This window comes from Hippichthys cyanospilos, chromosome 9 (genome assembly GCF_059441005.1).
Source record: "Hippichthys cyanospilos isolate Australia breed blue-spotted pipefish chromosome 9, RoL_Hcya_1.0, whole genome shotgun sequence".
In the NCBI taxonomy this organism is placed as follows: Eukaryota; Metazoa; Chordata; class Actinopteri; order Syngnathiformes; family Syngnathidae; genus Hippichthys; species Hippichthys cyanospilos.
The window spans coordinates 19923542-19937061 of NC_142377.1; the positions used below are offsets into that span (position 1 = coordinate 19923542).

General features: G+C 42.2%; 1 protein-coding gene across 1 annotated transcript; it reads left to right on the plus strand.

The window, feature by feature from the left end:
- Positions 1 to 311: 311 nt before the first annotated feature.
- On the plus strand, positions 312 to 13329 carry ipo9 (importin 9). The gene is made up of 24 exons (XM_088424489.1): positions 312 to 611; positions 2740 to 2801; positions 3212 to 3298; positions 3373 to 3574; positions 4628 to 4716; positions 4817 to 4903; positions 4991 to 5110; positions 5433 to 5533; positions 5971 to 6029; positions 6098 to 6249; positions 6313 to 6411; positions 6483 to 6589; positions 7384 to 7523; positions 7616 to 7778; positions 8249 to 8475; positions 8568 to 8716; positions 8970 to 9098; positions 9169 to 9444; positions 10799 to 10965; positions 11148 to 11281; positions 11395 to 11514; positions 11604 to 11714; positions 11808 to 11884; positions 12613 to 13329. Exons 1-24 carry the CDS (start codon positions 461 to 463, stop codon positions 12721 to 12723), a joined length of 3120 nt encoding a protein of 1039 aa, XP_088280615.1. The 5' UTR covers positions 312 to 460; the 3' UTR covers positions 12724 to 13329.
- The last annotated feature ends 191 nt before the right edge of the window (positions 13330 to 13520 follow it).

The window sequence follows — 13520 nt, forward strand, 5'->3', positions numbered from 1 at the left end:
TGTTTCATTCATTTTGACTGTCACTTCCATATTCAGTTCAAACACTGATTGGAGCATTTTTCCCTTTTCTACCCGGCTTTTTCTTGTGAGGGTCACAGGTGAGCTGGAGCCTATCGCAGGTAACTGTGGGTGATGCTAGACGATCTACTACTACCCACCCCCAAATTTGGTCACCATTTAGTTCGCTCGAATGACTTTCCGGTATACTCCCACTCGTGACTGGCAGATGGCAGTGTTTAGCTTTAAACGCTGCTTGTCAACTGTTTAAACAACAGAAGAAGAAAAAGTCCCCACCTCCGGCTTTTCCATGCATTGGCGCGTTTCGTGGCCGAGGTTTGCTGCTACTCCTCGGCCAGCTGCTGTTGGACCGACTCGTGGTGTGGTGGCGGCGTAGCAGATAGGAAAAGCAGTAGCGACCGTAAAAAGGAGAAGACGGAAAACAACACTACATATTGCAGGCATGAGCGCTGTTCGGTCGGGTTCGGTGGCCGGCCCGGTCCAGCAGGGGCTAAAAGAAGCTCTCATGGAGACCCTGACGGCCATCCTGTCTCCGGTTCAAGAAGTGCGCGCCGCCGCCGAGGAACAGATTAAAGTGCTGGAAGTGACGGAAGGTGAGCAGCCTCCGATCGCAACAGTAGCAGACGGGCCCGGGATGTTGTTGGGTTAACGGCGTTGGGAGCGAGGAGGAGGGGGACACTACGCGCCATGCGGACAAGCTGTCTGCCTATTCGGCTAACATTAGCCGAGACTAGCTTAGTCTCCATTGGCTAGCACGGAAGCTACAAGTTAACCACGCTAACTCTTCTTTTAGCTCCGATGGAAGCAACATTCCCTGTTAGCTCAATAGCTACTTTCGTCAACAGGTCCCGCGATATCAAAGAAAATTGGGAACGAGATCTTAACTCGTTTAATGAGGCTTTCTTTTTAATGGCGCGGTTGCCAAGGGAACCATTCATTGTCATTCACTCAACAATCTGACAGTTTCCCCGCGAAAGTGCCCCCACTGGGTGGGGACCCGGAATGTGTCTTCTATAAGAGCGTGTCACCATGACATCACGCTTACTTCCGGGTGGCAGATGCTCAACTTTCTCAGGTGGCGATACTTGTAAACAAACCTTTAAAGATACGCATTTGACAAAGGCAGAGTGGTTGAGAAAATTTCTCCACAACTTTATCTGGGAGCTGCTTGGTGTGTCATCATCAGCACCATCGGTCCTCACCTCTGTACTTTACTCTCCTCTTTCGCATCCTTTGTTCACAAGTAGCTGCAAAATCGACCTCATTTATCTCACTATGCGGATGGCTGTTACTGCTGTGTCAAAAAAGCAGCCTCATCAAAACAATTGTCGCTTGAAATGGGTGGTTACAGTAACACGGGCTCACACCACTTGACATGTGCCCATTGTCTTTTGCATTAGTTGCTACAGCAATTGAAGTGGATCCTCTAGGTGGGCCCCCACTTGTCAGCAGGAACATTGTGCACCCCAGCCCAATGTCACTTTGGGATGAAAGCCGCCCTTTTGATCCTGGACTCTCACAATGTGTCAAAAGCAGTGTACTGTGTGACTGCACAGCTGAACATCTCCTGTTATTTGCAACAAAATGGAGGTTTAATGTGGAGTTGAAACCATTCATCTCATCAACAAATCCCATAAGACTTGGCCTCAGTGAGGGTTAAGCTGCACATCAACTCTTCATCACACCGGACACACCGTTCTCCTCTTCTTCTTCCATGAACTGTAGCCAGATTTCCACAAACCCTGTAGGTGAACAGCACCAATGGTGGTCGTCGTTAATCCGGGCCTCGACCGATCCGTTATGAAAGTCATAGGTTTGATTCATATATTTGATATGGCCAAAGTTTTACGTTGGATTTCCTTCCCGACACAACCTTCTGTACTCATCTTGGCTTGGGACCGGCACAAAAATGCACTAACTTATATCCCCTCGCAGCTACATTTATATATGGTATAGAGAATATACATATATATATAATGTTAATTTTATTTTGATTAATAGAGAACTGATGCAATCCATAGTGGCTTTATATTATATCAATGTACAGAATGTTTTGAAACATTTTGAAGTCTACTGTTTTTTTTTTTTTTTTTTGACAGTTGCAAATTATGCAACGCAGAATAATGGCTTAAAATGGTTTAAATAGCTTTATCGAAATCATTTTGACTTGATGAACAGTATTAACAATATATTGTCTGGTGATTTGCAAAAGTTTGAATTATTTATATAATATTAACATAAGTGATCATTTACGTTTTTTATGGACTTCTTTCATTTTTCCATATTTGTTAAATACCAGCATTTATTGAGGAAAAAATATAAAATCCAAGACAAGACTGAAACATTCATAAATACATTTGTTTGATGTGGTATTCAAAATGTCCTTTTATGAATATTTTGTTTGATGTATAAGTTATGGCTGGCCGCTGGACGATAAATCAGTACAACTGCACAACTGTCAGAATACTGGATGGGTGGTTTATAAAATGTGTTTACAATTGTGACTACTTTATTGCAGCACTCAAGCCAGTTATGCACGAGTTATGAATAACTATTATTTGCACAAGCTATGAACGTTAAGTTTATAACAAAACTTATAAAACCAGCATACGTTATTGTCTGTACATTTTGCAGAGGATTTTTTTTCTTTTAATAAATCTTTAAAACTGCAGTTGCAGAATTTTTATCTAATTTGTCCTTTTCCATCCCTCCTTTGTGTAGAGTTTGGTGTACACCTGGCAGAACTAACGGTTGACCCTCAAGGAGCACTTGCCATCCGCCAGGTGAGTTGGCGTAATGATCAATTCATAGTCAAAAACTTTAATGTCAATCAACAGTAGGGATAGAATGAGACACAAATACCATTAGACAAGACGTCTCATTACTTTGTATCCACAAGAACAAGATGAGTTTTTTTTGCTCAGTTTGTAATGTAAAATATTGCCCAATATAATTGTTATATTTGATATTATAATTTAATCTAAAAAAGTAGACTGCAGGGAAATGAACAAGTAAATAGTAATAAGGGTGTCATTTTTTAAGTTTTTAACAATGCATGCAGCTCATGCTACGGGCGTCATGTCAGATATCATACAATGCATTGCGCAAAATGTACACCATGCGCTAAGAACAACGACTATCGCCTTTTGGTTGCATTTTTGCTGCCGACTGAACACCCTCGCTCCATCTGCAGTTAGCGTCAGTTATCCTGAAGCAGTACGTTGAAACTCACTGGTGTTCCCACTCAGAGAAGTTCCGTCCCCCTGAAACCACCGATCAGGTACCAACCGGACCTCGATTTTATAGTAGTCGAATCCAACAACCCGCACTTAATTGTTTCTCGTCCCTCTCCAGGCCAAAGCCGCGATCAGGAGTTTGCTGCCCAGCGGCCTGCGTGAATCTATTAGCAAGGTGCGCTCCAGTGTCGCGTACGCCGTGTCGGCCATTGCTCACTGGGACTGGCCCGAGGCCTGGCCGCAGCTCTTCACCTTATTGATGGAAATGTTGGTCAGCGGCGATGTCAACGCCGTGCACGGGGCCATGAGGGTCCTTACAGGTACACCCAAATGAGTGATCACTTTTCTGTCTCAGCATTGACACAGAGAGACAAACAATCATCTTTGTTGGTACCTTTTAGAATTTAATTTAAAAAAGCATTTTTAGAGTTGTAAAAAATATCAATAGGCATTTGTAAACAGTTTTATCTTTGTCTATGCATTACAACTGTTCTGAATTGCAATTGTGCAAAAAAAAATGTCCAAAATGTATTTATTATAAATATAATATATTTTTATGAAATTTTACTTCATAAGTATTTTTTATTTTTAACATTCTTCTTTTATATTTTTTTTCAAGTAATTTTTTGGAATGTTTTGAAGTATCTGTATAAATCTCTGTTAAACGATCTTGAGACGTATTTACATTTTTTGTTTGTTTTTTTTACTCCATGGTAGGTGTTGAATAGTTGAGACATTATTAGTGAAGAGCCTTATTTACTAAGGACCCATGTATGGTAAATTACAATAACTTTGACTTGGATACACAGAGTTGCTAATAGTAATACTTTTAATATTAATTAACTCATTCACTTTCGTAAACTTAAATAGCTCTCAGTGGCAGTTAAGGAAATGTATTCACTGCCAGCCCAGTAATAAGCAATATTTGACATTGATGCCTATCAATGGCAGGGAATGAGTTAAAGAAAAATGTATATTTGTTTATTATATATTATTTGGGGCCACACTCTTTTTTTTCTCTGAGTGGAAAATGTTAGTTGGTTACTGTGGATCTGGATCCTCATGGTTCCGTGAATGACTAATGGTGTACATGCGTTTTCGCTATTTTTGGGCTTGAATGTAGTTTATCTATATGTAAAATGACATTTTTGTCATAAATCAGGTTAGGGAGCGCATGCTCCTCCTATGTGGCTTTCCATTAGCGCTGATAGAAAAAAAATCACATTGTTCATCCTTATTGTACTGCATGCAGCAGAATGAGAGAATGTTTATTTTTCAGAAAATACTGCTAACACAAAATAATACTTCAATGTTGTATGCTTATTTTTCTTTTTTGTTCATTTGTGAGTAGTTGTACTGTTGTGCATCTTCAGAATTCACTCGGGAAGTAACGGACACACAAATGCCACTCGTGGCTCCGGTCATCTTACCTGAAATGTACAAGATCTTCACTATGGCTGAGGTAACCTACTCATTTAACAGTTTCTGTTTCTGTTAGTCTTCAATAATACTCCACAGTTTTTGAACTTGTGATTTTGTCTTGGTATTTTTTACGATGACAGGTCTACAGCATTCGCACCCGTTCCAGAGCTGTGGAGATTTTCACCACATGTGCCAACCTCATTTGTGCTATTGAGGAGCTTGAAAAGGTGAAAGAAGACTCGAATTTGAAATAATTGAGACTATTATACAGTAAACCGTGCGTATTTGTAACTGTATCTCCCTTGTGCTCTTAGGGTGCAGCCAAAGCCTTGATCTTCCCTGTCGTGCAGCAATTTACAGAGGCATTTGTGCAGGCCCTGCAGATGCCGGACGGGCCTTCGTCTGACAGCGGCCTGAAGATGGAGGTGTTAAAGGTGAAAAGAAATAATACAGGAAGTGGTTATATATACGGCAGGAGACAGGGGGTTTTGAAAATGCAACCTAGAAAAGACAAATTCCGTGGTCAAAATGGCCATTTTGTGCACGTTGTGCAGCATCCATATTGCAGGCACCTTTGGGGAAAAAAAAAAAAAAACTTTCCTAAGTCTGGGACTTTCTAGTTTTTCATACATTTTTTTTCTGTAATATGACTCTACTACTGACTGTTGACTAGCACACCATGCTTACATGCTTGTCACCAAAAGAACACAACTTACAGTATATGCATCCCATAAGATTGATATCTTCTCCTTCCAGGCAATAACTGCATTGGTTCAGAACTTTCCCAAGCCCATGGTGTCTTCCATGCAGCAGATTCTGCCCATCGTTTGGAACACACTCACTGAAAGTGCAGCTTTATATCCTTTTTTTTTTTTTTTTTTTTTTTTTAGTACAACTCAGTACACAATCGGCGAATATGTGGCTAATGGAAAACCACAATAAATTCCATACGTTCAACTCACGAATTTGACTTCAAAAACCTTCTTTTCGTCAGTAAGAAATGTAAAGGAATGATTCTCCTCTGGTGGTTCTAAAAGACCTAAAAGTCCGCCGAAAAAAATATCCACGCAGCATCATTGTTGAAAACAAAGAGGCAATTGGGCGACGCTTGATGAAAGTGCATTTTTGCATGTTCTGTGCAAACACTCTAAAACATAAATACTATATCGAATTAGAGGTGTAGTGTATAATCATTTTAACCCGTGTAAATGACATATTACTCGACATTATTCGAATTAATGTTGTAAAAATTGGTCTGTTTTGAGTTTGAATGTCCCTTAACAGACATGTCCACTTACGTCAGAACGGAAGTCAACTACACAGAGGAAGTGGACGATCCTGTCGATTCAGACGGTGAGAATGCAATGATGAATCAAAGTACCCGAGCGTCTTCTCATCTGCCATCTTTCTGAATTTTGCAGGTGAAGTGCTGGGCTTTGAGAATTTGGTCTTCAGCATCTTCGATTTTGTACACACACTGATGGAGAAAAACAAGTTCAAGAGCACGGTGAAGAAAGCGCTGCCCGAGCTCATCTATTACATCATCCTCTACATGCAAATGACGGAGGACCAGGTGAGATGTGATGTATGGAGTGCCATCCTTGTCAGGGCTGTACTGAACTCTACCTTCACACAGATCAAAGTATGGTCATCCAACCCTCACCAGTTTGTGGAGGATGAGGATGACGACACCCTGTCCTACACTGTCAGAATATCTGCTCAGGACCTACTGCTGGTGAGCCGCGTTTCATAAATGATGGGCACCTGTGTGTTATCTGTTAATAAACTTCCCCCCCTGTCCTGCAGGCGGTTGCTGCCGAGTTCCAGAATGAGAGTGCTGCAGCATTGGCGGCGGCGGCCACCAGACACCTCCAGGAAGCGGAGCAGGCCAAAAATAGCGGCAATGAGCATTGGTCAGCCTCTTGATTTTGTTCATTAATTGGGATCAACGCTGGGCTCAATATTCCCTCTATTTTTCAATGTGTCTGAGCATTCACACAAACTCCCTGTGCAGGCCGGGGACCACGATGCACATTAGACATGCACACTCTGATTCACTGGCTCACTCGCTCGCATATCTGATGTTGCTCACAAAGTGATCTCTATCACATTACTCAAATTTGGTCAAAATGAGCAAAGGAGGAGTGGTGCTCTGAGTATGTTTGCCTTAGGTATCCATGGGGCTAGCTATGGCCTAGGACTGATCCAGCCAAAGCGTGTTCATTCGCAGCTTGTGCATTGATGACGCCAGGCAGCTCACGGCTGCAAGAACTCAACACGATGATGTCCATCATCGCTAAAACGTATGTCGAGGGCTGGTAATACGCTCATACTCAGCATCAGGCCACTTATTTCCTGTCATTTATGAGGAGACTGGCGAGATGAAAAAAGTCATCCAGCACCAGTCTTATCCCCAACAGATGTGTTGCCAAACACATCACAACTATTTTTGTTTTCAACTTATTTGAGCTATTTCACATGCGTTTTTAATACCCTGAGCAATGAGTGGTACACACATAACAATTAGCATATACTGCACTTGTATCACCATGGTAATAAACAAGCCACTCATTAAAACTCATGATTAACAGAGACAGCTTAGTGCTTAGAGGGAACATAAGGGAACATTGGTTGTGTAGGATCCTAATAGTTCAATGGATGTTAGGTTCAGATTTGTAGTTTCTCAGTGCTCGTTTGTTTCTATCAGGTGGAAGATCCATGAGGCTTGCATGTTAGCACTTGGCTCAGTCAAAAGCATCATCACGGAAAATGTGAAGAACGGTCGCATCCAGTTTGACATGCACGGCTTCTTGGCCGGTGTCGTTTTGGCTGACCTAAATCTGGCTGGTGCGTCCAAAACCCAACTTACTTCAACTGCTCGTTTTAGCATTAAAGAAAACATCATCTCATAGTCTTGTTTCTGTTTTCCTCCCGGCCAGCGGTGTCACCGTTCCTCCTCGGCCGTGCTCTGTGGGCGGCTAGTCGTTTTACTGCTGCCATGTCGCCTGAGCTCATCCAGCAATTCTTGCAAGCCACAGTGAGCGGTCTCCATGACAGCCAGCCACCATCTGTGCGTGTATCTTCGGTCAGGGCCATCTGGGGGTGAGTGCAGCTAAGGTCATCTTATTACAAGCACCAAATACTAAAATTAGGACCCAACTACTAGAGGTTTTATTGCTTTTATCATAGACAATCTAAGGAGTGCAACGTAATCATCATATAGCCGCCCCATTTCGAATGACTGTTGCTTATGTGCATCTGCAGTTTTCAGCCCCATTGTTTGTGCCTGTATTTCTTGTTTTGCGAGCTTCAAAATACTATTGCATTGAATAGCCTCAATCTAGCAGGTACATAATCATGACCTTATTTTTCAAAAACAACTGTATGCAGTCATTAAATTATTCCGTACATACAACACAAGGCTCATCAGTAGTCCTTGGCTTTTGGCTAGCATACTAGCTCCAAGCCAACAACCTAGGGTAGCGTCTCAGACAAAAAAAAAAAAAAAAAATCCAAATGCCAAACTGTGATTAAATAGTTCCTATTTTGAGTAGTGTGTATTTATATTTCAGGTATTGTGACCAGCTGAAGCTGTCTGAAAACACACATATCCTGCAGCCCTTCCTGCCCAGCATCCTGGAGGGGCTGGTCCAGCTGGCAACTCATTTCAACTCTGAGGTACTGGCGCTGGTCATGGAGACGCTGTGCATCGTGTGCACCTTCGACCCTGCTTTCACCACTAGCGCCGAGAACAAAATCTGTCCCCTGACCATTGCAGTTTTTCTCAAATACAGCAACGGTAAGGCTTTTAATGGTTCAAGACAGATTGTTAGGTTGAAAACAAGTACTGCTACATGAACGTATACTGTGTGTGATTTTGCTCTCCCCAAGACCCAGTGGTAGCATCACTAGCCCAGGGGATCTTCAAGGAGCTGTCCCAGATCGAAGGTTGTCAGGGTCCCATGCAGATACGCCTCATTCCCACGCTGGTCAGCATCATGCAGGCCCCTGCTGACAAAATTCCAACTGGACTCTGTGCTGTAAGTAGAGGTACCATGATGCCAATACAGGGAAAGGCCCTCAATTTACTTTCCTGACTTGCGTGAACCGGCTGAATTTAGGATGAATTAATATTAGGAGTTTAAAGCAATTTTCCATTGTTTTCAGGTTGCAGAAAATTCTCTTTAAAAGTGTTTCTGAAGGAAACTTTATCCTATCATAGATTTTTGTTGAAACAAACCAAACGTTTTGTTTTGTTGAAATGCTTCTTAAATATTGTACTTTACATTACAGACAGCCATTGACACCCTGACCACAGTTGTGCGCAACACCAAGCCGCCTCTTTCCGAGATGTTGGTGTGCCAGGCATTTCCTGTGATGGCACAGTGCACATTACGCACCGATGATAATACTGTTATGCAGGTAAACAGCGCAAGGTTTCAAGCTGGGAAGTTATTTGACTCATGTGAGCATTGTGGCTTTCTTCATGCAGAACGGCGGCGAGTGTTTGAGGGCGTACGTTTCGGTCGCCTTGGAGCAGATCGCGCAGTGGCGTGACGACCAGGGCAACAGCGGCGTGTGGTACGTCATGCAGGTGGTCAACCTACTGCTGGACCCCAGGACCTCTGAGTTCACGGCCATATTCGTCGGAAGGCTGGTATCCACCCTCATCTCCCGGGCAGGCACGCAGCTCGGCGAACAACTGGACCAGATTCTGCGAGCCATTTTGAGCAAGATGCAACAAGCGGAGACTCTGAGTGTAATGCAGGTAAATAAATAGAACAAGTAGACTAAATTGTCCCTAGGCGTGAATGTGAAATGAAGATTAAGTTGACCTCAAATATGAGTCAACCTCCAATTATGTCAACAAATTGTTTTGCCTCGCGGCTTCATCTGCATCAAGTCTTTTACCCACACAGACGTTCCCACTCTTTGCAAATGTACAGTTTTACTGTAGCTAAACCATTCATGACCTTTTTAGTGTATCCTCCAACTGTGGAAAAATTGTATTGAAACCAAAGCCTGTGTGGAATGAGCCAAAAGCACATTGGTGGGGGCTTTTTTGTTTTTTCTTGTCAAACGCTGTTTGTAAACTTTAATGCACAATTTGTGCACAGTGAGCGTGGACCCATGAAAAAGCTATAATTAATTGAATAACTGTAGTACAGTGGACCCCCGTGTTACAGTGTCTCTTTCTTAAGTTTTTTTCATGTTGCGACATGGAATCTTGAGTTTTTTCTTCCCCTCTTTATGGTATTTTCCCGGTATTGCAACAAAAACAACTGTGATGACCCTAGGGGGTTGGCTATATTTGTGGTATTTTGTCTCTATCTGCAGGCGTTTTTTTGGTAATTGCACTTAGTTTCTGTTGCCGTCACATGATGGAGATGCCGGTCTGCTATTGGTCGGCCTCACTCGTTTCAAAATGGCGGAACGGTAAAGCTTTGTTCTATCGCGAGTGGTTACAAAACCGTATTTTTAGTGCATTTTACTGCTTAATTGAAACTTGAAAAGGTTAGCAATGGGTTCTAAGATTGCTAGTGATGTTATAGAGAGAAGAAGATGATTTATATGAAAACAAAGCTGGAGATAATCACGAAACACAAAGCTACCCTTATTAGGGAATATGTGCATAACAAGCGCCACTCAAAGGTAAATAAATCCTTTCTATATTTTTTATTTATGATGTTTTCTGATTATATTACACTGTTTATGTTTTTACCTGGGGTTCTAAACGCATTAGCTATTTAACATAGGTTTGGATTGCCCGCCATACGGTGAATTCGCCTTACGGGCCCAACTGCGGAACAGAATAATCTCGTAACACGGGGTCCCACTGTTTATTATCTTTCATGTACAAGTAATACTTTCAAAACACATTTTGCCACTTGCTGTTGACTTAAAATGACATTATATGTATCTAGGCCTCAAATACACTAACTAATCAGGGCTCAGCTCTCTGTTGTCACATGACCAAACCCAGAAAAGATGAGTCATGTAAGCACATGCAATGTCATTTTCAGTCGATGTGAAATGTGTTGTGGATTTATGGATCCGGGCTAAGATGAACTAATGAAATGATGGCTGATTTCTCTTCTGTCTTCATCTCGCTCTTCCTGCAGTCTCTTATTATGGTGTTTGCCCACCTGGTTCACTCTCAGCTGGAGCCCCTGTTGGACTTCCTCTGCAGCCTGCCTGGTCCCACGGGCAAACCTGCCTTGGAATTTGTCATGACAGAGTGGATGAGCAGACAGCACCTCTTCTATGGACAGTACGAGGGTAAAGTCAGGTCAGGGCTGCTTTTACACCACACTATGCAACCAACAGGCAGATGGTTGAGCTAGCAAGTTTTAGACCAACATTTTATGGAAAATTAATGCCCAAAAGATTCAATAAAACAAAGAGTCCAAAGCAATATCAATGAACCTCAACCACACATATATATTTGCTTTATGTTTTAATTTTCTACAGCACGGTGGCTCTTTGTAAACTGCTGCAGCATAGCCTCAACACAGACGACAAGCGTCTCCAGGATATTATGGTGAAGGGCGAAGAGATCTTCAATACCGCAGAAGGAATCCGCACTCGCTCCAAAACAGCTAAGAGTAAGACGCCAAGCAGTTTTTGTGTTTCTTCTACTTCATACAATAGATTTGATTCGAAAGAGGGACTAAGCTTGGTAAAACGATTTGAATGCTATCATCTGCCGCCCTGGCAGATCCGGAGCGCTGGACCAACATTCCTTTATTGGTGAAAATCTTTAAGCTGATCATCAATGAGCTGTCGACCGTCGTGGAGGCGAACGCCAGCCGGGCCAACCCAGCTGACTGGAGCCAAGGTGATCAAGCGAGACTTTTTACAAGAACTGCCCTGCCTCGCAGTGATCGTTCGATCCAGCCAATTTCACCGCTTCGCGTTTGGCTTTAGATTCCAACAGCATGTGTGAGGAGGAGGAGGAGGAAGATGAAGGTGATGAGGATGATGATGAAGGGCTGGCAGGGCAGCTGATATCAGACCTCATTGCGTCCAACAAATATGGTACACACACGTGCCCTTATTACATATATCATTATATCATTTATGCTGACTTTAAATAGTCTTCAACGTCCACCATTTTGTTCTCTCTTCCAGATGATGACTATTATGACGACGATGATGAGGATGACCCTGATGCCTTAAACGATCCCTTAGATCAGATTGATCTCCAGGTATATGCATGTTAGGTTCTTTGAAGACTCTAAAAGTGTCACCACCTGTGATTGTGACTCCTCATTCGTTTTTTTATACAAAAGTGACATTGTTAAATATTGTTCCAAAAATGTTTGAACAAAACAAAATGAGTTACAGCGATCCATATTTCAGAAATGGAGGTTTTAGCATAATCGGAAAGAGATTGATCTCAGCTTTGTAATGAATTATTCACCATTGCGCTATGCTACTCAATCACATCTCACTCACATCACCATAGATGTGAATCAGTTGACACCACTCCCACCCCTTTTCACAGGTAAAAAGATTTTTTTATTTAATGGCATACATTTATAGCACGCTTGTCAACAAAAATTAAACTTCATAAAAATCAATCAAAAAATGAGCAAAATGGGATGTATTTACAATGTCCATTAATTGCCATTCCCTGTAGGCGCAGCAGGTAGCATCTGTGATTATTAGGCAATAAGATACTCGACATCAATAGACCAATCAAAGGGCTGTAATTTGGCAATATGATTTCCAGCAAAGCAAAATAATGCAGTTTTTGTGCAGTTCATAATATTTATTTCATGAAAAAAATTTTTGGGGTGGGGGTCAAAAAAGGGGTAGAAGTTTGACTTCCTGATTTTTTTCTTTATAAATGTATGTTTAAATATCTACCTGAATGTGTTCCAGCATATTTTGTTATGGCAGGGTCACATTTGATGTTTTCGCTTCCAACTAGGCATACCTGACCGACTTCCTGACCCAGTTTGCCCAGCAGCCGTGCTACAGCATGTTCTCAGGCCATCTCAACAACAACGAGAGACAAACATTGCAGTCGATTGGCCTCTAGTCAATGCTGAAGTATTCCCTTCTTCCTACCTTTGCATCCTTTTCCCATCGCCTCATCACAGACTGTCACGGCATCAGTCGCCAGAAAAGAAGAATGACGAATATGTGTTGATGGCATAGGGAAGAGATGGAGTGCACTTACCTCCGATGCCCTGGTTCTCCACGCTTGTAAAAAAAAATAAATAAAATAAAAATTGTCCCGGTGACACTTCAGAGACGGAACTGGATGCTCGAATGGGGACAAGGCTCTCACAGTTGGGCCAGGTGAATTGTGACATACGAACTGTTTGCCAATTCCTGTCAACAACGCCGCCTGTTTTTACGTGTGCAAATACACAGATGGACATCACATCCATCAGGTACAAGAGGAGTAAATTTCCTTCCTTGCATTCTTTATGATTGGAGGCCTTATTCTCCCTGGAAATACTGACTGTTTCTTACCATGCAATGTAAAGCTCTTAGTCCACTCATGCCTCGACATTACTGTTTTTTTGTTTTTTGGTGGGTTGGCCGGTCGATTGTCACTGTTGTCATGGAGATCGCCAGCCTTTATTGTTTTCTCATGCCCACAGAAATGCAGGTATTAAAAAATTTATAAATAAATGTCGGAAGAGGCATCTTATTCCAGATTTATATTTCACTTAAAGACAGGCATGCCCAAACCTGGTCCCAGAGGACCGCTATCCTGCATGATTTTGAGGTCTCTGTCCTAACGCTCCTGATTCAAATGATAAAATGGAAATAATTCAACTCAAGCACAGCGTTAGTCTGATAACGATCCTCATCATCGGCATTGGA